General features: G+C 42.5%; 1 protein-coding gene across 18 annotated transcripts in view; it reads left to right on the top strand.

Annotated features, from left to right (window-relative positions):
• Nucleotides 1–26,093, top strand: part of BCL2L13 (BCL2 like 13) — a 98,004-nt gene that overhangs the window by 41,382 nt on the left and 30,529 nt on the right. For 4 of the 18 annotated variants that reach the window (XR_002515286.2, XM_003905194.5, XM_021921344.2 and 1 more), the window contains 3 exons: nucleotides 9,302–9,409; nucleotides 15,495–15,651; nucleotides 21,863–21,932. Coding sequence is in view for 8 of the 18 variants with exons in the window: in XM_003905194.5 (XP_003905243.1) it covers nucleotides 9,302–9,409; nucleotides 15,495–15,651; nucleotides 21,863–21,932 (335 nt within the window). In the remaining 10 variants the exon portion in view is untranslated. Of the gene's footprint in view, nucleotides 1–8,641; nucleotides 8,817–9,301; nucleotides 9,410–15,494; nucleotides 15,652–18,923; nucleotides 19,058–21,840; nucleotides 21,933–26,093 lie in introns of those variants that run through there. The other 14 variants (XR_004178961.1, XM_009216736.4, XM_009216733.4 and 11 more) reach the window with 9 other exon arrangements.

Genomic DNA, 26,093 nt, shown 5'->3' with positions numbered 1-26,093 from the left:
AACCCTGTCTCTAGTAAAAATATAGAAAATTAGCCAGGCATGGTGCCAGGCGCCTGTAATCCCAGCTACTGGGGAGGCTGAGGTGGGAGAATCGCTTGAACCTGGAAAGCGGAGGTTGCAGTGAGCTGAGATCGTACCACTGCACTCCAGCCTGGGCAACGGTGTGAGACTCCATCTCAAAAAAGAAGTAATGGGTTCCTGCTATGTTGCCCAGGCTGGAGTACAGTGGCTACTCACAGGCATGATTATAGCACACTATGGCCTCAAACTCCTGAGCTCAAGGGGTCTTCCTGCCTAGGCCTCCCAAGTAGCTGGGACTGTAACATGGTACCACATCTGGCTTGTTTTGTTAGATAGTGAGAAATTGGCAGTGAGTTCATACTGGATGAAAATTGTAATACTTTTAAAGAAAATTCCTTATCACATATAATTTAATGTGGCTTATAATGATGCATAATGGAAAAATCTAAATAGTAAATAAATCAAGAGTAGGAAAATTGTATGTCTATAGTAGGAATAACAGATCATAGATAAGTAAGTAGTCTGTGAGATCCTCTACAATTATACTAGAGCTGAGCTGTGAATTTGGTTCATGGCAAAGCCAAATACATATATACATACATATACACACACACATATATACACATACACATATATACAGATACATATATATGTGTACATACATACACACACACACACACACACACACACACACACTATAAAACAGAGGGCATACTTAGTTCCAGGAGTCTTTTCCCCCTTATAATTTAGAAGCGATACTAGTTTCTTTTGGTTGGAAAACAGTTCTTTAAAAAATTTCTTTTTTCCCACTTAGAGCTTTATAACATAGGACACAGAAATGCAGTAGAAAATGTTGTCGCGCGGTGGCTCACGCCTGTAATCCCAGCACTTTGGGAGGCCGAAGTGCATGGATCGCGAGGTCAGGAGGATCGAGACCATCCTACACACACGGTGAAACCCCGCCTCAGCCAAAATGCAAAAATTAGCCGGGCGAGAAGGCAGGCTCTCTGTGTCCAGCTACTCGGGAGGCTGGCAGGCAGGAGGAATGGCGGAACTCCGGGAGTAGCGGAGCTTGCAGTGACCGCAGATCGCACCACTGCACTCCAGCCTGGGCATGGCTGCCGGTGACTCTGTCTCAAAAAAAGAAAAATGCTGCTCACATCACAGATGTGGCGCTCCTCATGGCTGGGACTTAAGACTTTGGAAGGCCGAGGTGGTGGACCAAGAGGTCAGGAGAGGCCTGGCACTTCTCATCCTGGCTAACACGACATGAAACCTCACCTACTAAAAAAATAATACAAAATTAGCTGGCTGCGGTGGGTGCCTGTATCTCAGCCACTCTGGGAGGCTGGGAGGCAGGAGAATGGAACCCGGAGGCAGAGCTTCTTGCAGTGAGCCGAGATTACATCAGCACTCCTGCTCTGGCACAGAGCGACCTCGCCTCAAAAAAAAAAAAAAAAAAAAGCCAACATGAAACGTGGTATTAGATTTCAAAACATTGTCTCTTACTGTGATTCTGGATAAAAATAAGGAAGTGACACCGAAGTACAATTCAGTTAAATAGTTAACATTCTCTATGGACCTAGATTATACGTACATAATTTTTTGTTGTTCATTTTTTGTTTCTGTTTTTGAGACAGTTTCACTCTGTCACCCAGGCTGAAGTGCAGTGGCATGTCTCAGTTCACAGCATCCTCGGCCTCCCACGTTCAAGCGCTTCTCCTGCCTCAGCCTCCCGAGTAGCTGGGATTACAGGCATGCGCCGCCACGACCAGCTAATTTTTGCATTTTTAATGTAGGGACAAGATTTCACCATGTTGGCCAGGATGGCCTGAATTTCCTCTCCTTGTGATCTGCCAACCATGTGATCCTCCCACCTCGGCCTCCAAAAGTGCTGGGATTACAGGCATGAGCTACCACGCCTAGCTTTTCTTTTTTTTGTGAGAAGGAGTTTTGCTTTTGTTACCCAGGCCAGAGTGTAATGGCCCAATCTCGGCTCACTGCAACCTCCACTTTCTGGGTTCAAGCCATTCTCCTGCCTCAGCCTCCCAAGTAGCTGGGATTATAGGCATGTGCCACCATGTCCTGCTAATTTTGTGGTTTTTTTTTTTTGGTTTTGTTTTTTTTGTTTTGTTTTTGTTTTTGAGACGGAGTCTCGCTCTGTCGCCCAGGCTGGAGTGCAGTGGCCTGATCTCAGCTCACTGCAAGCTGCACCTCCCGGGTTTACGCCTTTCTCCTGCCTCAGCCTCCTGAGTAGCTGGGACTACAGGCGCCCACCACCACACCCAGCTAGTTTTTTGTATTTTTTTAGTAGAGACGGGGTTTCACCGTGTTAGCCAGGATGGTCTTGATCTCCTAACCTTGTAATCCGCCCGTCTTGGCCTCCCAAAGTGCTGGGATTACAGGCTTGAGCCACCGCGCCGGCCTAATTTTGTGTTTTTAGTGGAGACAGGGTTTCTCCATGTTGGTCAAGCTGGAGAACTCCCGACCATAGGTAATCCGCCCTCCTCAGCCTCCCAGAGTGCTGGGATTACAGGTGTGAGCCACCGAGCCTGGCCCATACACACTTTTCTGATGGTCCAGCTTAATATGAGGATAAACTACAATGCAGAGGAATGGAGACTTCTTATCATGTCAGGAAACCTTGTAGAAAAATGGATCCAGTAGATTGTATTCTCTGCAAGGAGTCTAAAATGTTTGATGTTCTGAGTTTCTGATTAAGGCCAGGTCAAGAGTAGAATAATAAATGTTAATTTAGAAATGTTTTTGTGGAATAGAGGGCTGACTTTTTCCAGCCTGTTTGTTATTTCTGTTTCTGTCATTGAAGTATGTTTGAAGGAGTGTCAGTAGCTACAAGAAGGGTTGATTTCTCTTAAAAGCACGCTCATTCACGGTAGCTCATGACAGTGATTGATCAAAATTCCTACTTTGTTGAGTATGACAGAGATTACCTTAGCCTGGAAAAAAATTGGAGGCAAGTCCATTAGAGACAAACCACCCCCGGAAACAGGTCACAGAACATCTGGTATTCAGGAATACAGCTTTTTAGTAAAACTTCCCCAATCATTTTGTTGTGCAACGTCCAACAGATTTAAGCAACACAAGTTAAGCCATTCTCTCTAGCAGCAGTTGAAGAGCAAGAATAACTGCCGGTCAAGATTTCTCCTAGTTTGTGTTAAAACAGCCCTATTTTATAATCCATGGCATTATCTAAACTGACAGAGGTTGTGCTGTTCCTGCCTTTCACAGTGTAGAAAGCAGGTTCTGTATAAGCATCATTGATTAGAAATCTGTGGTGAGCTGATTTCTGTTCACAGAGATAAGGGGTCAGGAAAGATAATTAATAATACAATTTTAGAGCATGAAAAGAATTGGTGAGTGGGAGCGCCTGTCTATTCGGCGTTTATCTCATTACTCTTCATAACAACCCTTTGTGGTGGGTATTATTTTCCCATTTAATATAAGAGGAGGGGTTCAGGTGGGCGCGGTGGCTCACGCCTATAATCCCAGCACTTCGGGAGGGCGAGGCAGGCGGATCACTTGAGGTCAGGTGTTCGAGACCAGCCTGGCCAACGTGGCGGAACTCTGTCTCTACTAAAAATAAAAAAATTAGGTGGGCGTGTTGGCACACGCCTGTAATCCCAGCTACTCAGGAGGCTGAAGTGGGAGAATTGCTTGAACCCAGGAGGCAGAGGTTGCAGTGAGCTGAGATTGCACCACTGCACTCCAGCCTGGGCTACAGAGCGAGACTCTGTCTCAATTTTAAAAAATAATCGTAAAGAGGAGAGGGTCAAGAAGATTATTTTCCTTGTGCAAGTGATGAGTTAGAAGGCCTGACTCCAAAGCTTATCATCTACCTTATGGCTGCTTTCCAGGAAGCTGGAAGGGAAAGAGACAATTTGATTGCAAGAAATAACGTGGGCCGTAAATTAATTTCCCAGCTTGTGTTTGATTTGCTTTAATAATGTCATGATATATTCTGGAGATCACTGTACCTTGTGCAGTTATATTAATCAGTGCTGTTGCAGAGCCATCTAACACTACAATTACTTCTGAAGAGAAACCTGTTATAATTGTAAATAGTAATGGAGATTTAGTAGAAGCTTATCTGTAAAGGCAGACTTTGATGCTTTATGAGAATTTATAAAGATTAGGATAAATGGGCATAGGAGCTTTCTAGGATAAATTGGCCTCAAATTTTGCATAATAGATTGTTTTATGTAACATTTTCAAGTTTTTATGAATGTAGTTTATCAAAGATATTAGGCAGAAATAAGTGAAATGTCATTAAGCAAACTAAATGTTATTGGTGACATTGAGGAGATCCTTTGTGTTACATTTCAATTTTTAAGGATCCAGCACTTAGGGAGGCAGAGGCAGGAGGATGACTTGAGCCCAGGAGATGGAGACCTGCCTGGGCAATAGAGAGACCCCATTCTCAAAAAGTAAAAAAAATAAGGATTTGAGTTTTATTTTGTTCAGTCTCAGCTCATAAGGAAAGTGTTTTATGTCACTTAAAGAAAAGTTATTTCTGTCAGCTTTAAAAGTAGAAAATGAATGAGAATCTGTGATATGTAAAAATGTTTAACCTTTTGTTTGTTTTTTAAAAGTATTTTAAATACCCGTAAATGGTAGAATAATCAAGTTTCTTGACTTTAATAGAATTAATTAATTCAAAGCCCATCTGTGAATTTGGGATTCTTTAATTTGGTTGCAAAAAATGAAAACATAGGCAGAGCCTGGTGGCTCATGCCTATAATCCCAGCATGAGGGAGGCCAAGGTGGGAGGATTGCTTGAGCCCAGGAATTTGAGACCAGTCTGGCCAAGAAGGCAAAACTTTGTCTCTACCAAAAAAAAGAAAAACCCCACACAGCTGGGTGCGGTGGCTCATGCCTGTAATCCCAGCACTCTGGGAGGCCAGGGCGGGCGGATCACGAGGTCAGGAGATCAAGACCATCCTGGCCAACATGGTGAAACGCCGTCTCTACTAAAAATACAAAAATTAGCTGGGTGTGGTGGTGCGTGCCTGTAGTCCCAGCTACTCGGGAGGCTAAGGCAGGAGAATCACTTGAACCTGGGAGGCAGAGGTTGCAGTGAGCCGAGATCGTGTCACTGCCCTATAGCCTGGGTGACAAACCAAGACTCCGTCTCCAAAAAAAAAAAAAAAAAAAAAAAAGTCTTTTTAGCAGCAACACTCTTTTGCTAGAAAATAAAAAAGTTTCAATATAAATGAATAGTAGCTAGACCTGCAACTTGGTGGCCCAGTTCATGCTGCTTTTGTTTGTTTGTTTGTTTTGCTGAAATTCTTGCACGGTAGAGGAATATAGTTGATTGCAGAGCCCTTCCCCCACACCGAGGTAGGGACTTCATTGTCCCCACAAGTTACTTATCCCAAGTCTTCAGGGAAATGAAAAATCAATCTCCTCTAACAAAAAGGTTAGTCGCTAAGTATACAATTCAACATCCTCTGGGTGTTCAGGTAAACCTGAATTTAAGTTCCAGAAATGAGTGAGATTCCTAGGATGGCTCTGAATTATCTTGACTTCCCTGAATGCCTCTGGCTAAAAACCAAGCTGGGATTATTGATGCGATTGTGAATCTGGCCCGTTTCCGGGAATGTGGATTCTGCTGCATATGTCAATTGGTTTGGCTCCTTTTTTTTTTTTGAGACGGAGTTTTGCTCTTGTCACCCAGGCTGGAGTGCAGTGGCGAGATCTGGGCTTACTGCAACTTCTGCCTCCAGGGTTCAAGTGATTCTCCTGCCTCAGCCTCTCGAGTAGCTGTGATTACAGGCGCCTGCCACTACACCCAGTAAATTTTTGTTTTTTTAGTAGAGATGGGATTTCACCATGTTGGCCAGGCTAGTCTTGAATTCCTGACCTCAGGTGATCCACCCGCCTTGGCCTCCTGAAGTGCTGGGTTTACAGATGTGAGCCACTGCACCTGGCCAGTTTGGCTTTTATCTGAAAGTTTTTGTTTAAATGGAAATTTTTGCTTTGTAGTACTGAAATCATCTGAAAGTAGAGAAAAAAAAATATTCAAGAAAGAATATTTTTGCAATGTAGGGAGAACTTGAACTTTTTATATAAGCTTTTAAAGTTGTAAAAGGAACTATGCTGTTTTACCCCTAAATTTGCTCACTTTTAATTTAGGAGAAACGTTTTGGTTTCTTTTATGTTCTAGTCTCTGGATACAAATCCTTTCCTCGTTCGTTTTTTCCCCCTATTACCAACCACAGGTTCTTAGGCTCCTGTGTAATAGAAATTGACACAAGGCCAAGCAAGTTTCCCAGACAAGGCTTAAGACTTATGGGCCGGGCACGGTGGCTCACGCCTGTAATCCCAGCACGGTGGGAGGCCGAGGTGGGCGGATCACGAGGTCAGGAGTTCGAGACTAGTAGCCAACATGATGAAACCCCATCTCTACTAAAAATACAAAAAATGAGCTGGGCATGGTGGCGGGCGCCTCTAATCCCTGCTACTCGGGAGGGTGAGGCAGGAGAATCGCTTGAACCCGGGGGGGCGGAGGTTGCAATGAGCCGAGATTGTACCATTGCACTCCAACCTGGGCAACAAGAGCATAACTCTCTCTCAAAAAAAAAAAGAAAGACTCATGCCTAGAAAGGTCGGACATAAGGGAGACAGCACAGGAGGAAGGGTTCTCCAGCTGGCTCTCCGAGGGGAGTGCATTGCAGTGTCTTACGGAGGGTGACATGCATGATTCACGAGGTAGGTGAGCATCACTACATGTGTGGAGTGGAGTGCAGACACGGTAAGGAATCATGCGAACACATGATTGGGAAGTGGCAGAGAAGCCCCTTCCTGGGTGGTGGTTTTAGTATTATAATGAGGCTGGAGATTAGGATTGGTCATTGTCCTTGAGCTCATGTGAGTGGTAGAGCTAACTCCCTTGAGTGAGATTGATGGCAGGGTGCTGCCTATGGTTTCTTCATACCATACCTGCAAGGTCTGGTCAGCAGGTATGGTGCCAGCTAGGGTGGTGCTATAAGGTGTGGTCACTGAGAACGGATGGAAAAACACATGAGTGGGGTGGGGCCCAGTCCCATTTCCTACTCTGTCTCACCTCCATACCCCGAGATTACTCGTCTTGATCTGTCTCCTGGAGGCTTTTAGTGGTTGGTGATCATTGGCCACTGCTCATTAAGTCAGGTTACCCAATAGTAGAAAACTGTAGTACATGAACCAAATGAAAGAGGACTAGATTATGCAGTGGGTGTGAGTATGTGGATTCAGGGAGGGGAAAGAAGGAGAATTAGATGGGCCAGGCACAGTGGCTCACGCCTGTAATCCCAGCACTTTGGGAGGCCAAGGCAGGTGGATCACAAGGTCAGGAGATTTGAGACCATCCTGGCTAACACGTTGAAATCCCGTCTCTACTAAAAATACAAAATATTAGGCGGGCGTGGTGGTGGGCACCTGTAGTCCCAGCTACTCGGGAGGCTGAGGCAGGAGAATGGCGTGAGCTCACGAGGTGGAGCTTGCAGCGAGCCGAGATTGCGCCACTGCACTCCAGCCTGGGGGACAGAGTGAGACTCTGTCTCAAAAAAAAGAAAAAGGAATATTAGATGGTAATTAGTAAAGTGTTTAAACCAAGGCTTATAAAGGTCCTGAGAGGGTCCATGAATGCCCTAAAATTGCTTGCCAAACATTCTGGGAGGAGGGGCCATTATTTTATTCACGTTCTCTAAGAGCCTGAAATCTCAAAAAGCCCAAGAACAAGAACTGCTGTGCTGTGATCAGTGTCATAGAGGCAGGCCTGGACTTCGGGGTGTTTGATTTAATACAGCCCATGCTTGCAAGAATGGTGAGAGGCGACAATGTGGAGTGGTTAGGACCCGGACCTTGAAAGATGACTGCCTGGGTTTGTCTCTGAGCTCTGCTGTCGGTTCACCCTTGGTCAGATCTCCTCCCTGTGCCTTAGGTTTTTCACCTGCAAATTGAGGATAATAGTAACACCTATCTCAAAGGGTTGTTATGAGCATTTAATGAGTGTACGTGTGTATACACATGCCTACATACATACATGTACATACAAAGTGCTTACTATGCTGCCCCCAGCATTTGATATTAGCCATTATTATGTATTGTTATCATTAAAACTAACTTGCATGAAATTGGACTGTCAGATGACAGAGGTGCTGCTTTCAGGCTTCAGTACCTTTTTTTGTACCTTAGTACTTGCAAAGATAAGTAACTCTCTTGCTGCATTTAGAAAAGTTAGTAGCAAAATAGAATTAACTAGTAATAAGCGTGAGAGACTGGTGAGGAGCATAACTCTCATAAATCTAATGTGATTGGCACAAAGAAATCGTTATGCCCACAGTGGTGGGATTTTAGCCTCGGTTGTGTGCTTTGTGGACTGAAGCAGCGGTCAACTGACTGTTGTGGGCAGGGTGGGGGTAAGAAAAGAAAGAAAATTACAAAGCATGGATAAAATGCTAGAAGTGTATCATTTAAAAACATGTCCAAAAGGGAGATACAGTTAGGGATCTATGTAATTTGAAGTGGGGGGAATGGACATCTCCCACCACCACTAAAATATTAATAACACCAATTGTTTTTGTTTTTATCATATTCCATCTTCCTACTTTTTAAAAAGGATACATTGTCTACGGAAAGAGAGGACTGGCCTCACTTATTGATACATCTTTCCCAACCTCCTCTTGAGTTAATGTGTTTCTGAAGATTCAGCTCCATTTCCCTGTTTCTGGCAGAAACATCTGGAAAGATGGAAACCTACTCTCAATAAATAGGCCCAAATATTTCTACTAAAGGTTGTTTTTGTTTTGTTGCGTTTTGTTTTTTAATTATTGCAAAAGGATTTCCTAACCTCCCTAATTTTGATAATGAATTGTGATTTTGCATTTTTTGGCTTAACAATTAAAGTGGTGTTGTAGGGCCAGGCACCATGGCTTACGCCTGTAATCCCAACACTTTGGGAGGCCGAGGTGGGCGGATCACAAGGTCAGGAGTTCGAGACCAGCCTGGCCAACATAGTGAAACCCCGTCTCTACTAAAAATACAAAAAAATTAGCTGGGCATGGTGGCGGGCACCTGTAATCCCAGTTACTCGGGAGGCTGAGGCAGGAGAATGGCTTGAACCTGGGAGGTGGAGGTTGTAGTGAGCGGAGATCGCGCCACTGCACTCCAGCCCCAGTGACAGTGCGAGACTCCATCTCAAAAGAAAGAAAAAAGTGCTATTATGTTCTAATGATTTCTCTCTCCCTCTTTTGATAATAACCTTTTTTGTTGCTTTCAGGGGTTCAACTAGATATAGCTTCACAATCTCTGGATCAAGAAATTTTATTAAAAGTTAAAACTGAAATTGAAGAAGAGCTAAAATCTCTGGACAAAGAAATTTCTGAAGGTCTGTTTATTCTTATTTTTCTAGTTAATAAGCAGATTCTGTTTGGTATGGTTTACTGTTGGTTTAATTTGATTTTTACAGTGGGGTGTTCTCAACAGTTAACAGCTTACACCAATTATCCATTGGTAGAAGTTTATAAGGGTGAAACTAGAAGGTAGCCTTTTTCTTTCCTGGGGAATAGGTTTATGGAAGTTCCCCAACTATACCTAACAGGTTAGATGTGGCGGTTTCTGATGTTAAGTATCGGATAAGTGATCATGTCAAGGTTCTTCCCATTCACTATGGTTTGATTTGTATTTGGTATTAGCTTTATAAGTAATAACGACATTAAAAGGAAAAAGCAGGCATACGCTTCTTTTATTTTTGCGTACATATGTACTATAGATAACTAATTATAATATACATTCAGCTGTATAGCCATTTTATTTTGCACTTAACATTACAACATAAACTTTAAAAATAGTTACTCTACTAAGTGCATGAAATTTCATTCGCTGAATAAATATTTTTACTCAATGGTTATTCCCTTATGATTATGATTATGATTATGATTATGATTTTGGGGACAGGGTCTTGCTCTGTTGCCCAGGCTGGAGTGCAGTAGTGAGCACTGGGATTAGAGGTGTGAGCCACCATGCCTGGCCTGTTCCCTTATATTTGAGGGGAGCATTTGGATTATTATTCCTTTTTTTCACTGGACGACGACTACACAGCATTTGCATTATTTCCTGTATTGCCCTACGTAGGTCATGCTGCATTGAACATCTTGCCCAATGAGATATATATTTTTTTTACAGCTTTATTGAGATATATTTTACATACCATAAAATTCACCCATTTGAAAAGGTCCAGTTCAGGCTGGGCACAGGGACTCATACCTGTAATCCCAGCTGTTTGGGAGGCCAAGGCCTCAGGAGGATTGCTTGAGCCCCTGAGTTCAAAACCAGACTGGGCAACATAGGGAGACCATGTCTCTATGTATTAAAAATAAAAATAAAAAGTCTAGTTCAGTGGTTTTAGTGTATTCCCAGAATTTATCACCACAATCTGGATTTAGAGCACTTTCAGTCCTCCAAAAAGAAACACAATACGCATCAGCAGCCACTTCCCATTCCCACTAGCCCAGGTCCCAACCCCACCCCACACCAGGCACCCACTGATCTCCATTCTGTTTTTATTGATTTGCCTATTCAGGAGATATACATAAATAGAACAGTTCACTGTGTGGCAGCGTTGGTGGTGGTGTTTTGAGACATAGTTTCACTCTTGTTACCCAGGCTGGAGTACAATGGCACCATCTCGGCTCACCACAACCTCCATCTCCCGGGTTCAAACGATTCTCCTGTCTCAGCCTCCCAAGTAGCTGGGATTACAGGCATGCGCCACCACGCCCAGCTAATTTTTTGTGTTTTTAGTAGAGACGGGGTTTCTCCATGTTGCTCAGGCTGGTCTCGAACTCCTGACCTCAGGTAATCTCCCCGTCTTGGCCTCCCAAAATGCTGGGATTACAGGCGTGATCCACCGTGCCCGGCCACTGTGTGGTCTTTTGTGATTGGCATTTTTACTTAGCATAATGTATTTTTATTGTTGTTCTTGTTGCTGTTATTTAAGACATCACCTTGCTCTGTTGCACAGGCTGGCATGCAGTGGCATGATCTGGGCTCACTGCAAACTCCAACTTTAAGGTTCAAGCAATTCTCCAGCCTCAGCCTCTTGAGTAGCGGGGATTACAGGTGCCCACCACCATGCACAGCTTATTTTTGGTTTTAGCAGAGATGGGGTTTCACCATATTGGCCAGTCTGGTCTCCAACTCCTGACCTCAAGTGATCCGCCTGCCTCAGCTTCCCAGAGTACTGGGATTACAGGCGTGAGCTGCTGCACCTGGCTGATTTAGCATAATGTTTTCTTTTTTTTTAAGACGGAGTCTCACTCTGTCACCCAGGCTGGGGTGCAGTGCCCGGATCTCAGCTCACTGCAAGCTCCGCCTCCCGAGTTTACGCCATTCTCCTGCCTCAGCCTCCCGAGTAGCTGGGAGTACAGGCGCCCGCCACCTCGCCTGGCTAGTTTTTTGTATTTTTTAGTAGAGACGGGGTTTCACCGTGTTAACCAGGATGGTCTCGATCTCCTGACCTCGTGATCCGCCCGTCTTGGCCTCCCAAAGTGCTGGGATTACAGGCTTGAGCCACTGTGCCCAGCCTAGCATAATGTTTTCAAAGGTCATCCATGTTGTAGCATGTATCAGTACTTCATTACTTTTTACAGTCAAATAATATTCCACTGTGTGGATGTGCCACATTTTGTTTATTCATTCATGAGTTAATGGAAATTTAGGTTGTTTCTACTTGTTTACTGTTACGTATAATGCTGCTGTGAATATACTTGTGCAAGTTTTTGTGTGGATGTATATTGCCCAATAATTTTTTCTTTTTCTTTTTCTTTTTTTTTCTGAGATGGAGCCTTGCTCTGTTGCACAGGCTGGAGTGCAGTGACGTCATCTTGGCTCATTACAAGCTCCATCTTCTGGGTTCACACCATTCTACTGCCTCAGCCTCCCGAGTAGCTGGGACCACAGTTGCCCACCACCACAGGCGCCCACCACCACACCCGGCTGATCTTTTGGTATTTTTAGTAGAGACGGGGTTTGTTAGCCCAGATGTTCTCGATATCCTGACCTCATGATCTGCCTACCTCGGCCTCCCAAAGTGCTGGGATTATAGGTGTGAGCCACCGCGCCCGGCCTGCCCAATAATTTTTAATGATCAAAATTATAAATTATGTTTATAACTCAAGTTCCTCATTGGTAGAGAAAAAATGTGAATAGAAATGTACAAATAATCCTGAGACTGGGTGCCGTGGCTCACGCCTGTAGTCCCAGCATTTTAGGAGGCTGAGGCGGGTGGATCACTTGAGGTCAGGAGTTTGAGACGACCCCAGCCAACATGGCGAAACCCTGCCTCTACTAAAAATACAAAAAAAAGTTAGCCAGGTGGGTTGGCACACACCTGTAATCCCAGCTATCTGGGTGGCTAAGGCATGAGAATCTCTTGAACCCAGGAAGCAGAGGTTGTAGTGAGCCAAGATCATGCCACTGCATTCCAGCCTGGGTGACAAAGTGAGACCGTTTGGAAAAAAAAAAAAAAAAGAATGTACAAGTAATCCTGAAAGCTAATGTTAGTCTTGTCTTTTATATTTCTTCCTTTTTTTTTTTTTCTTTTTTTTTTTTTTGAGTCCGAGTCTGTGTCGCCCAGGCTGGAGTGCAGTGGCGGATCTCAGCTCACTGCAAGCTCCACCTCCCAAAGTTTATGCCATTCTCCTGCACCAGCCTCTCCCGAGTAGCTGCTGGGACTACAGCGTCGCCCACCAGCCGGCTGGATTTTGCCTTTAGTAGAAGGGGTTTCACCCCGTGTTAACAGGATAGTCTCCGTCTCCTGACTATAAGTGATCATGCATTTCGGCCTCCCAAAGTGCTGGGATTACAGGCTTGAGCCACCGTGCCCGGCCTTTTTTTTCTTTTTTTGTTGAGGAGTCTCGCTCTGTCGCCCAGGCTGGAGTGCAGTGGTGCGATCTCAGTTCACTGCAACCTCTGCCTCCTGAGTTTAAGCGATTTTCCTGCCTCAGCCTCCTGAGTAGCTGGGATTATAGGCGCTCGCCACCATGCCTGGCTAATTTTTGTATTTTTAGTAGAGATGGGGTTTCATGTTGGTCAGGCTGGTCTCAATCTCCTGACATTGTGATCCACCCGCCTCGGCCTCCCAAAGTGCTGGAATTACAGGTGTGAAGCACCGCGCACAGCCATTATATTTCTTTATCAACATTTTGAAGCGATTAAATTTCCGATTCTCTTGATGTATATTCTGGTAACAGCACTCCTGCATAGTAAAATGGGTAAAAGGTAGAAAGAAGAGAGTAACAAAAGGTTTAAATACATTCACTTACTGAACCCCATATTATCTAAGCTAGACCATTAAAATAAATGCTCTCCAGCTTGCTCAAACAACAAAGTATTTGTGCACTTTGCAGCCATTTGCATCTTTCTTAGAGGCAAGCACTTTATAATGAAATACATACTTAACTCTATAGTAAAAGTTGCAGCCTTATAGGAGTAAGCCTTAGATTAATTTAATAAGTATTTTATACAGATGATGGCTAAATCTTGGGAGTGGGTGCAAGTTGCCTGCTTTCCTGGTAGTTTATGCCTTGCATCCCATTTGTACTCTGGAACAACAGTTACTGTGCTTGCTCTTCCTGCAGTTAGGGAATGGTTAAGTCTCCTCAACAAGTTATGACTGCTTTTTCTGGGTTCAAGTTTTATTTTATTTTTATTTAATTAATTTGGTTATTTTTTTGGGAGACAGAGTCTCACTTTGTTGCCCAGGTTGGAGTGCAGTGTCATGATCAGGGCTCACTGCAACCTCTATCTCCTAGGTTCAAGCGATTCTCCTGAGTAGCTGGGATTACAGGCATGCACCATCATGCCTGGCTAATTTTTGTATTTTTAGTAGAGTCAGAGTTTCCCCATGTTGGTCAAGCTGATCTTGAACTCCTGACCTCCCGGGCTCAAGTAGTCCCACAAGTAGCTGGGACTATAGGCGTGAGCCACCGCCCCCAGCTAATTTTTTTTTTTTTTTTTTTTTTTTTGGACGGAGTCTCGCTCTGTCACCCAAGCTGGAGTGCAATGGCGCGATCTCAGCTCACTGCAAGCTCTGCCTCCCAGGTTCACGCCATTCTCCTGCCTCAGCCTCCCGAGTAGCTGGGATTACAGGCGCCCACCACCATGCCCAGCTAATTTTTTGTGTTTTTAGTAGAGACAGGGTTTCACCATGTTAGTCAGGATGGTCTCAATCTCCTGACCTTGTAATCCACCCGCTTCGGCCTCCCAAAGTGTTGGGATTACAGGCGTGAGCCACCGTGCCTGGCCCTTTTTTTTTTTTTTTTGAGAAGGAGTTTCACTCTTGTTGCCCAGGCTGGAGTGCAATGGCACGATCTTGGCTCACTGCAACCTCCATCTCCTAGGTTCAAGCGATTCTCCTGAGTAGTTGGGATTATAGGCATGCACCATCACACCCGGCTAATTTTTGTATTTTTAGTAGAGTCAGGGTTTCCCCATGTTGGTCAAGCTGGTCTCGAACTCCTGACCTCAGGTGATCTGCCCAGCTTTGGCCTTCCAAAGTGCTGGGATTACAGGCATGAGCCACACTGCACCAGGCCTTAATGTTTTGTATTTTTAGTAGAGATGTGGTTTTGCCATGTTGCCTAGGCTGGTCTCGAACCCCTGGACTCAAGCCATCTGCACACCTCGGCCTCCCAAAATGCTGGGATTACAGGCATGAGCCACTGTGCTCAGCTTCTGGTTCAGCTTTTATATTTGTTTGTATAATCTTCATATAATAGTTTTAAAATTTATCCATGTGTAGTAATATTAAGGTTGAAAGTTCATTTTAATAAGGAAATGAAAGCAATGGACTCATCCTCTGAGGATGATTAGAATCTGATTAAGTGCCACTTTTATAAATGTAAAACAAAATCTTAAAAACAAAATTTTAAGAGAGGGATAATAGAGCCAGGAATTGCCTTTCGTTTATCATTCTTATACTTGTTGGTCAGTAATCATAAACTAAATTGATTAGCTTATTATAACATGTCAGTTTCGTTGTTTCTTTTCTCTTAAAAACTAAGCTTTTTCATTAAAACCTAAAAGAACCTCTAAATTTATGACCTATCAATGTTTACACGCCAACAAAGATTAATGTTCACAATGATTAACCCACCTTTTTAAGTGGCTTATAATGATTAGCTTGTTCCTGACAGTGGTTGTCTTAATCCTGTGGCCTTTTATAGCACAACCTTTGATATTATTGTTTGTTTGTTTGTTTGTTTGTTTTTGAGATGGAGTTTCACTCTTGCTGCCCAGGCTGGAGTGCAATAGCGTGATCTCGGCTCATCACAACCTCTGCCTCCTGGGTTCAAGTGATTCTCCTGTCTCAGGCTCCTGAGTAGCTGGGATTGCAGGCATGCACCACCACGCCCGACTAATTTTATAGATATTGTTTATTATATTAGGTTTTTCTTTTGTCCTGTCTTCAGCCTTCACCAGCACAGGCTTTGACCGTCACACTTCTCCAGTGTTCAGCCCTGCCAATCCAGAAAGCTCAATGGAAGACTGCTTGGCCCATCTTGGAGAAAAAGTGTCCCAGGAACTGAAAGAGCCTCTCCATACAGCATTGCAAATGCTCCTGAGCCAGTGAGTTACACTGCTGAGTGGGATGTGCTTCTTTAAGTAGGCTCTGGATCTCTCATGCTGCGCTGGATTGGTTAGGGCTGTGTTTTAGGTGAACAGTGTTAGGGTCTGGATCTCTCATGCAGCGCTGGATTAGTTAGGGCTGTGTTTTAGGTGAACAGTGTCACTTCTTTCCTCAGTTTTCTTTACATTTTCGTCATTTGCTTTCCCAAAGCATCTTTGTGTTTTGAACGACAGTTTTGCTTTATAGGAGTGATTTAGCTATTCCAACATAGATTTGTTAATTTGTGTTTACATGTTGAGCTGTCAGGTTTCAACGAATGCTTTTACCAAGTTGTAAATACAAGTTACACTTCCCCCGACCACTTTTTACTGCTATTTCCTCTAGTGGCGACATGAATATAATGACTAGTGTTTTGTGCATTTTAATGTGGGATTAACACTACATCTGTATTTTAGAATTCTGTATTTAACATAGTGTTGACCGGGTGCGGTGGCTCATGCCTGTAATCCCAGCACTTTGGGAGGCCAAGATGGGCGGATCATGAGGTCAGGAGTTCAAGACCAGCCTGGCCAATATAGTGAAACCTCATCTCTACTAAAAATACAAAAATTAGCCGGGCGTGGTGGCGTGTGCCTGTAGTCCCAGCTACTTGGGAGACTGAGGGAGAAGGATCGCTTGAACCCGGGAGGCAGAGGTTGCAGTGAGCCGAGATCGTGCCACTACATTCCAGCCTGGGTGACATAGCAAGATTCCATCTCAAAAAAAAAAAAAAAAAAAAAAAAAAAAAACCCCAAAAAATTACATCTGTATCCCAGCAGTTGCTCAGCTTGAGGGTTGCACATCTGCCCGTGGAACTGCTTTTACATTCTTACAGAAGGAACTTCTCTCCTAGCTATGGTTCTGACCGTATTAAAGCTAAAGACAAGAAGCTAGTAATAAGGAAAGTATTAGAACCAAATCATTTATTATAAATATTAAAAATCAGCTTGTAATCCCAGTACTTTGGGAGGCTGAGGCGGGGGGATCACTGGAGGTCAGGAGTTGGAGATCAGCCTGGCCAACATGGCGAAACCCCATCTGTAGTAAAAATACAAAAATTAGCCTAGCATGGTGGCAGGTGCCTATAATCCCAGCTACTCGGGAGGCTTAGGCAGGAGTATCACTTGAACCCGGGAGGTGGAGGGTGCAGTGAGCCAAGATCACGCCATTGCACTCCAACCTAGGTGACAGAGGGAGATTCTATGTGAAAGAAAAAAAAAATTTTTTTAATTTTCATGTAAGCAAAGTATATATCGATTACCATTTGTTAGAAGAAAGTAATTTGGGTTTTAGGAGAATTTGAATTTTTGCTGCATAGTATTGTGAAATGGTGAAATGAGCAAATGCAAAAATACTAGTTATGCTTAAACAGTGAAATGAAATCATATTTGGTAATCTCAGTACTTTGGGAGGTCCAGGTGGGAGGATGGCTTGAGGCCAGAAGTTGATGACCAGCCTGGGCAGCACAGCCAGACCCTGCCTCTACAAACCAATTTGTTAGAAAATTAGCCAGTGTGGTGGCATGTTCCTGTAGTCCCAGCCACTTGGGAGGCTGAGGTGGGAGGATCGCTTGAGCCCAATAGTTTGAGGCTGCAGTGAGCTATGATCACACCACTGTGGCACTCCAGCCTGGGCAACGGAACAAGACCTTGTCTCTAAAAATAAAAATTTAAAAAGTCGTATTTGGATTTTCTTAACCTAATATATAGTAAAACTTAAATATAAATGTGGAGAGAAGTATATGGGTGTTGGGAAATAAAACTTACACAGGAAATTTGGATTTACAGCAGTTTTCAAAAAGTGTTCTATGGAGCCTTAGGCACTGAGGTGCTGCAGGGGTCCTGAAGAAGTGAGGAGTAGTGAGTGGGTTGAGCTCATTAGGGCCTCTCCACTCTTCTTTCTTATTTATTTATTTATTTTAAATTGTTTGTAGAGACAGGGTCTCACTGTGTTGCCCAGACTAGTCTTATAACTCCTGGTCTCAAGCAACTCTCCCACCTCAGCCTCCCCAAAGTGCTAAGATTACAGGTGTGAGCCATTGTGTTGTGCCTTATTTATTTATTTATTCTTCCACTCTTCTTAAACCAGAGCACGTGGACTTTCATATATTTTCTATTCTGAGGTTACATGTAAGACTTAAAGAAAGAAGTTTGCTGCTTCACTCCTCTCCCCACAAAAATGTAAAAGTTATCAGGACCAGGAGTAAAATAATGAAGTGAAAGGTGCAGACAAAAGAATCTTTTCCCTGGCTGGGTGCGGTGGCTCATGCCTGTAATTCCAGCACTTTGGGAAGCTGAGGTGGGCGGATCACAAGGTCAGGAGATCGAGACCATCCTGGCTAACACGTTGAAACCCCGTCTCTACTAAAAATATAAAAAAATTAGCCCAGCGTGGTGGCGGGCACCTGTAGTCCCAGCCACTCAGGAGGCTGAGGCAGGAGAATGGTGTGAACCCGGGAGGCAGAGCTTGCAGTGAGCCGAGATTGCGCCACTGCAGGCCAGCCTGGGCGACGGAGCGAGACTCTTGTCTCAAAAAAAAAAAAACAAAGAATCTTTTTCCAAATTTGATACAGACTTTGGCTTGGAGCAAACCATGTCACCCTTAATATTTCAATTCTCCATGTGTTAATTTTAACTTTATGGTATAGTATAAGCTCTTCAAAAAACAGTGGTAAGTAACTTTTTTGAAGTTTTGTTTCTGAAGTCCTTTTTATGATCTATAGGAAAAATTGATGTCTTCTCACGGCAAATTCTATTTAAAGGAGAATTGGCTTGGACGAATGTTTATTTTTTTCCCAAATCTTGATAGAATTATTTTTGAAATTGATTATGTATCAAAGTCAGGTCTCTTTTTTTTTTTTCAGAAATCTGTTTTTAGAAGTTTTAAGCTCTGTTACTTGTACCTTGAAAATAACTAATGGATGATAAACTACATAAACTAGAAGTATTATAAAGGTTGAAGGCAATATTGTAAGGTAGAAAATACAACTGATTCCTTCAAAAGGTTTTAATGTAGGAAGTTAATGCTGAACGCTTCTTACAGAACATCTCTTTCAAAAAGGTATCCTGCCCCGCTGTTTTCTTCTTTGCTCTATTGTAATAAGTCACTAGGTAGGATTGGTTATTTAGCTACTTACTTTTCTATGTATTTGATTTCCTTTGAATGTTTTAATCTGCATTTTTTTGTGCATATATGTCTGTGTATATAATGTTTCAAATCATGTTTCATTCAGAACGATGCTAAAATACTTTAGCCTGGTAGACAAACAACCAGTAAGGACTACTGTGACCCCCAGCAGCACCAAACAGTTCAGGAAAGGAAGTGAAGGGACTGATATATGCAAGTAAAGCTTCAGGGAGAATATAGGTAGGTAGACTGTGTAGTATCTGCTGAAGTTCAAGTTTTACACGAATCTGCTACTTAGCCCAAGGCATCTGAAAAGTGCTAGGCTCACTTTAATGGGAAGGTGATGTCGGAAGATAGTGTATGCTGTATATATTTCATTATTATAGAGGCCGTCTCTGGTATCGCATTTCCTTTCAGCATCACTGTAGTATTGATCTGAAACAGACTTAGGGGAAAGAATGATACCTGTGTCATCAGGATTCTTTTCTGAAATATCTAGACCAGTGCTGTTCAGTGCAAGTCACATATAATGTAGTTTTAATATGTAATTACAAACTAGCAGCCATGTAAAAAAGTAAAATGAGATTTAAAATTTTTAATAGTTTATTTAGCGCAGTGCATCTAAAATATTTCAACATGTCTTCAGTACAAAAAAATGCTAAGCTATCTTGATTGTTTTTTCTTCCTCATTGAAGTCTAGTGTGTATACTATACCTTCAGCACACTGGCCACATTTCTAATGCTCGTTAGCCACATGTGACATGGAAACATTGTCATGGCATGTGTCAGAATCTTAACTTGAAATGAAGTAGTGTAATGCCTTTGATACCAGATCTAACTGAGTGTGAATTCCTGCCTTGCTGCTTTCCAGCTATGTGGGTTTGGGATAATTTCTTAGCTTTTCTGAGCTTTGGTTTCCAAATATGTGATGTGATAATATGTAATATAAAATATAAATATATAAAATATTAAAACCTAACATAATAGGCTAACAATAAGTGGTAGCTATTATCAATCTTAAATATTCTTTTTTTTTTTTTTTTTTTTTTTTGAGACAGAGCCTTGCTCTGTGGCCCGGGCTGGAGTGCAGTGGCTGGATCTCAGCTCACTGCAAGCTCCGCCTCCGGGGTTTACGCCATTCTCCTGCCTCAGCCTCCCAAGTAGCGGGGACTACAGGCGCCCACCAGCTCGCCCGGCTAGTTTTTTGTATTTTTTGGTAGAGACGGGGTTTCACCGTGTTAGTTAGGATGGTCTCGATCTCCTGACCTCTTGATCCACCCGTCTCGGCCTCCCAAAGTGCTGGGATTACAGGCTTGAGCTACTGCTCCCGGCCTTTAAATATTCTTAAACTAAGGAGGTCATAGGCCACAATGGTCAGAGCAGAAAAATGCCTTTGGGGTGGTATTTTAAAACCCTACAAAAGCAAGACTCCTTCTTTTCTTTCTTTTTCTTTTTCTTTTCTTTCTTTTTCTTTTTTTTAAATTTGAGACAGAGTCTCGCTCTTGTTGCCCAGGCTGGAGTGCAGTGTCGCAGTCTCGGCTCAACTGCAACCCCTACCTCCTTGGTTCAAGCCATTCTTCTGCCTCAGCCTCCTGAGCAGCTGGGATTACAGGCATGTGCCACTATGCCAAGCTAATTTTTGTATTTTGTTTTCTAATTTTTGTATTTTTAGTCGAGATGGGGTTTTGTCATGTTGGTCAGGCTGGTCTTGAACTCCTGACCTCAAGTGATCCACCTGCCTTGGCCTCCCAAAGTGTTGGGATTACAGGCATGAGCCACTGCACCTAGCCCATTCTTTCTTACATGTTTGTTAATACTTTGCCCAAAAGGAGGGAAGGTAAATTTTTAATTAATTAATTTTAAATCTATTATCTGAGCAATTGATGCCTTCATATGTTAGTTGGTCCCAAGTCTTTTGTTTTTAACATTTACGCATGAAACCGTGCTTGAAATAAAGTACTTGAAGTCACTCAAGAAATGAGTGAGTGTTATCAATGATTCGAGTTTTGGGTATGACTAGGACTTACATAGAAATAATCAGAAAGGCTTATCTCTCTACCCTTGTATCATAATACTCCAAGTTAAAAATAGGACTCCAGCTTGGGGTGGTGGGACAGGCCTGTAATCCCAGCTGGCACTGAGGCTAAGGTGGGAGGTATCAGTTGAGCCCAAGGAGTTTGAGACCAGCCTGGGCAATGTAGGTGACTCCATTTCAGAAAACAAATTTTTTTTTTTCCTTGAGATGGAGTCTCACACTGTCACCAGGCTGAAGTGCAGTGGTACGATGTCGGCTTACTGCAGTCTCCGCCTCCCTGGTTCAAGCGATTCCCCTGCCTTAGCCTCCCGAGTAGCTGGGACTATAGGCACACACCACCATGCCTGGCTAATATTTTGTATTTTAGTAGAAACGGGGTTTCACCATGTTGGCCAGGATGGTCTTGATCTCCTGACTTCGTGATCCACCCGCCTCGGCCTCTCAAAGTGCTGGGATTACAGGCATGAGCCACCGCGCCCAGCCCAAAAAAATTTTTTTTAATTAAAAATTTAAAAATTGGACTCAATTTATTGCGATATTGATTTCAACTCTTGTCTCCTCTATATGAAAAGTCTTCCAGTGACATGTCTCTTTAGTTTTAAAATATTTTAGATTTTTTGCCTTTAAGAAAAGTTAAAATTCCGGTTTTCATTGTACTTATGAGATCATTTTTATTTGTTATTATTTTATCCTGTATTAATAATTCAGGTATTTCTTTGCAGCATAAAAATCTTATCCTATAAGTTCCAAGCAGTTACAAAAAAAATTACTAGAATATACATTTATCTTGTTATGTTATTAACTATTTCCCAAGCATGCATCACAGCTTATAGAATGCTTGAAAAAAGTGCATACCAGTGTGAAAAGCCACATCTTGTACAAAACAGTATGTTGAATAATCCTTGTCACTTTAGCAAAAAGTTCAACAGAGTAGTGACTGTTTATTTATTCATCTGGAAATATAGAATTTTCTTTCTTTGTGACACAGACTTTTAAAAAAATCTCTACAGGCCAGTGACATATCAGGCATTTCGGGAATGTACACTGGAGACCACAGTTCATGCCAGCGGCTGGAATAAGGTATCATCACAATGATCTTTTCTCTTAAAAGATTTTAGTGTGTTAATGATAAGATATAGGAGGAATTGCTAGCATCATGCAGCAGAAAACTGTTAGAGCTCGTACTTTAATGCGCAAATCTATGTTAAGTGGATATTTTTGGTTAAATAACTGGTTTTTTGATTAATGCTGCAAGGTTCTGCTTGGCTTAAAATTATGGTCCTATAGTATGGCCCCTTCCTTTCTGTCCCAATTTTCCCATCATTTCTTCATTTCTCTGTGTTAGACATGCCATTTACCTCCAGAAGGTTATATATTTATTAACACGTGATTGTGTCTTGGGGAAGAAGAATAAAGACTTCACTTGGGAGGTAGCCTCTTCCTGTTCTCTTAGATGAATAATACCATTGATGTTTTATAACTTACACAGTGTCTCGTGTCACATACCATTTGAGCATCCCAACCGTCCTTTGCAGAAGACAGAATAGATTTTATTATTATTTAGCTAGTTAGGTAGGTAATCAGAAAGAAAAGTTCAATGACTTGCCTAGAATCCCTTGACCAGTAAATATTGGAACCAACACTAGAACTAAGCTCTGATTCTAGCTTCTGTTTTTTCCACGGTACATATTGCCTATCTACTATCTTAGACTGTATTACCTGCTTAGCACCTTGAGAAGGCAGGGTGTAGGGGGATGCAGTATGGGGTGGCTCCGTGCAATATGAGAAAGAAGGGCAGCCTTGAGGGATACAGTGCTGGAGATGAGAAAATTCAGGACTGTTACTTTTACAGACACCTACCTCTACGCAGAATTGTCTGTCATGAGTCAGACATGTGACCTTATGTACCTAATTGATGTATATTAGATACATAACCAAACTTGTTTCAGATTTTAGCTTTGCCATGGACAGGATGTGTGTCTGTGGGCAGGTTCTCTTTAAAAAAAAAAAAAAAAAAAATTTCGGCCGGGTGCAGTGGCTTATGCCTGTAATCCCAGCACTTTGGGAGGCCGAGGCGGGCGGATCACCTGAGGTTGGGAGTTCACAACCAGCCTGACCAACATGGAGAACCCCTGTCTCTACTAAAAATACAAAATTAGCCGGGCATGGTCGTGCATGCCTGTAGTCCCAGCTACTCAGGAGGCTGAGGCAGGAGAATCGCTTGAACCTGGGAGTCGGAGGTTGCAGTGAGCCAAGATTGCGCCATTGCATTCCAGCCTGGGCAACAAGAGTGAAACTCCGTCTCAAAAAAAAAAAATTTCAACTTTTATTTTAGATTCAGGGGACATGTATGTGCAGGTTTGTTATAGGAAGGTCTCTGAATCTTAGTTTTCTCATTTGTGAAATGGGAAACAATACTAGCCTCGTAAGTTTTATTAGAATTAAATGAGATAATAAATGTTCAGTACTTATTAAGCATATTATCAGGCACCATAGTAAAGCTCAGTAAACAGCAGCTATTAGCTTTAACACGTGGTACCTTATTCCCAAATAGTCACTATTAATAGAATATTAGTATGTTGCCTATCAGTACATAATTTGTTAAGATATCTATTTGCCTTGTTTGCTTTTTGGAATAAGAGAAAATATTCTCTCTGATATAGACATTTGAAATAGATTTATTTTATTTATTTATTTATTTTTGAGATGGAGTCTAACTCTGTCGCCCAGGCTGAAGTGCAGTGGCATGATCTTGGCTCACTGCAGCCTCCGCCTCCTAGGTTCAAGCAGTTCTCCTGCTTCAGCCTCCCGAGTAGCTGGGATTATAGGTACCCGCTACCACGCCCAGCTAATTTTTGTATTCTCAGTAGAGATGGGGTTTCACTGTGTTGGCGGTCAGGCTGGTCTCAAACTCCTGACCTTGTGATCTGCCACTCACCTCAACCTCCCAAATTGCTGGGATTACAAGTGTGAGCCACTATGCCCAGCCTTTTGTTGTTGTTGTTGTTGGAGTCTCGCTTTGTTGCCCAGCCTGGAGTACAGTGGTGCAATCTTGGCTCACTGCAGCCTCTGCCTCCCGGGTTCAAGCAGTTCTCCTGCCTCAGCCTCCCAAGTAGCTGGGCTTGCAGGTGCCCACCATTACACCCAGCTAATTTTTGTACTTTTAGTAGAGACAGGGTTCGCCATGTTGGCCAGGCTGGTCTCAAACCCCTGACCTCAGGTGATCTGCCTGCCTTGTCCTACCAAGTGCTGGGATTACACGCATGAGCCACCCTTCCTGGCCTGAAATATATTTTATAAAGGGCTGGATGCAGTACAGTAACTCACACCTGTAATCCCAGCACTTTGGGAGGCCGAGGCAGGATGATCGCTTGAGCCCAGAAGTTCGAGACCAGCCTGGGCAACATAGCAAGACCCTGCCTCTTAAAAAAAAAAAAAAGCCAGACATGGTGGTGCGCACCTGTATTCTGAGCTATTTGGGAGGCCGAGGTGGGAGGATGGCTTGAGCCTAGGAGGTGGAGGTTGCAGTGAGCCAAGATGGTGCCACTGTATTCCAGCCTGCACAACAGTGCCAGACTGTTTCAGAAAAAAAAGAAAAGAAAGCCCATACCTATTAGTAGTCACTCTGCCTATTAGTAGTTACTCCCCATTTCCTTTCCTGCTCCTCCCAGCCCACAGCAACAATGACTCTACTTTCTGTCTTAATGAATTTGTCTGTTCTGGACATTTCAAATAAATGGAGTAAATAATATGTGCCTGAAGTCTCTTTTAATATGTAGACTTATCCTCCCTCTTTTTTTTCTCTCTTTAATTTAGTTACAAGTTATTTTTCCTGAAAAATTTTCTAATTTCTGGATTTAATTGACTATATCACTGAGATATCACTTAACATATTCTTCTGTGTCTGTATTTCCTTCCTGATCAGATTCAGGTTCAATCTTTTTGGCAAGAATACCTATTGGGTGGTTTTATCTGTTTCCTATTGCATCACACTGGGTGACATATAATATCTGGTTGTCTCTTACACTGTATTTTGAAGCACACAAATCAAAGACAAACCTAATCAGTGAATTCGGTATAGATAAAATTTGTAGAATATGATTTTTATTAGAACTGTTAAGTCACAGAAGGATTAAATAGATTGGTGGAGCAGAATATGTCACTGTTATCATAAATATTCGTTGTAATGAAAGGGACTCTCAGAGCTGTAAGTTAGTACGCTTCATTTCTATACCAAGCAAGCTCATATATTCTTTAATAAAAGGATAATGTCACTGAATTTAAGTAGGTCTAACCTGTTAAAGAGACCACATAGTGTTTGAAGAGATGTCAGGAGATTAAATAAGTGTGTGGATAAAGGTAAGCCAGTGGAGGTAATCTGTTTTGATGGCCAAAAATACTTTAGCATTTCATTGCAAAAACAGTTGAAGAAAAAAAAATTATATATGATGTGGGGATTACTGTTATCCAGTAAGGAAATGACTTTTAAGAAAGAATCAAAGATAAAACTGTTTGCTGACTTTTTAGACCTAGACATGTGAATCGTGGGTTCTTCTAGGAGTGGATGCCTGGGGATCTAGTTTTGTTTTAACATTTAAAAAAATAATGTGGGAGGGAAGAGTCCAAAAAAAATCAGTTGTGCAGATTATGTAAAATTCTTGTGGATGGTAAAATGTCAAATTGATGGAGGTCAGTTGTAGAATTAACTCATGGAGCTTTGTGTGTAGGATTATGTGTAAATCCTCTTAGGATTTAGCTGCTTAAAGACAATCTAAATGGTACAGTGGCCTTGGACGTCATCATACAGGTCCCTGAAGATAGCATGCCAAATAGGTAAGCCTGGTATATGGTAGTCATTTAATAACTGTATGAGGAATGAAGGGAAAAAAAACGAGTCATCTGACATAGCATGTACCACCAAGAAGCGTATTACCAACCACATAGAAAATGTCCATCCTGAAAAATGACGTTTCTGCACTGTGGTTACTGCGTTTCAAGAAAGATATTGGAAAAGGGAAGATCCAGAAAAGGGAACTTAAGTGATCAAATGGATCACTTTGCATTGCAATGGAGCAATGGCCATATGTAAAACAGAATAAGAGAATAGTGGATTTCAGACTGGAAGTCTAGTGAGTGAGGCTTTTCACTGCTCTTCCAGGAGTGAAAGAGAATTGCAGATTTATCACTAGATTCTTACGTAGTAAAACTAGGGTGTCTGCTTTTCGATATTATGAAAGAGTT

Source organism: Papio anubis, chromosome 16 (assembly GCF_008728515.1).
Source record: "Papio anubis isolate 15944 chromosome 16, Panubis1.0, whole genome shotgun sequence".
NCBI classification, from domain to species: domain Eukaryota; kingdom Metazoa; phylum Chordata; class Mammalia; order Primates; family Cercopithecidae; genus Papio; species Papio anubis.
This window is presented reverse-complemented; position numbering and strand designations above follow the sequence as displayed.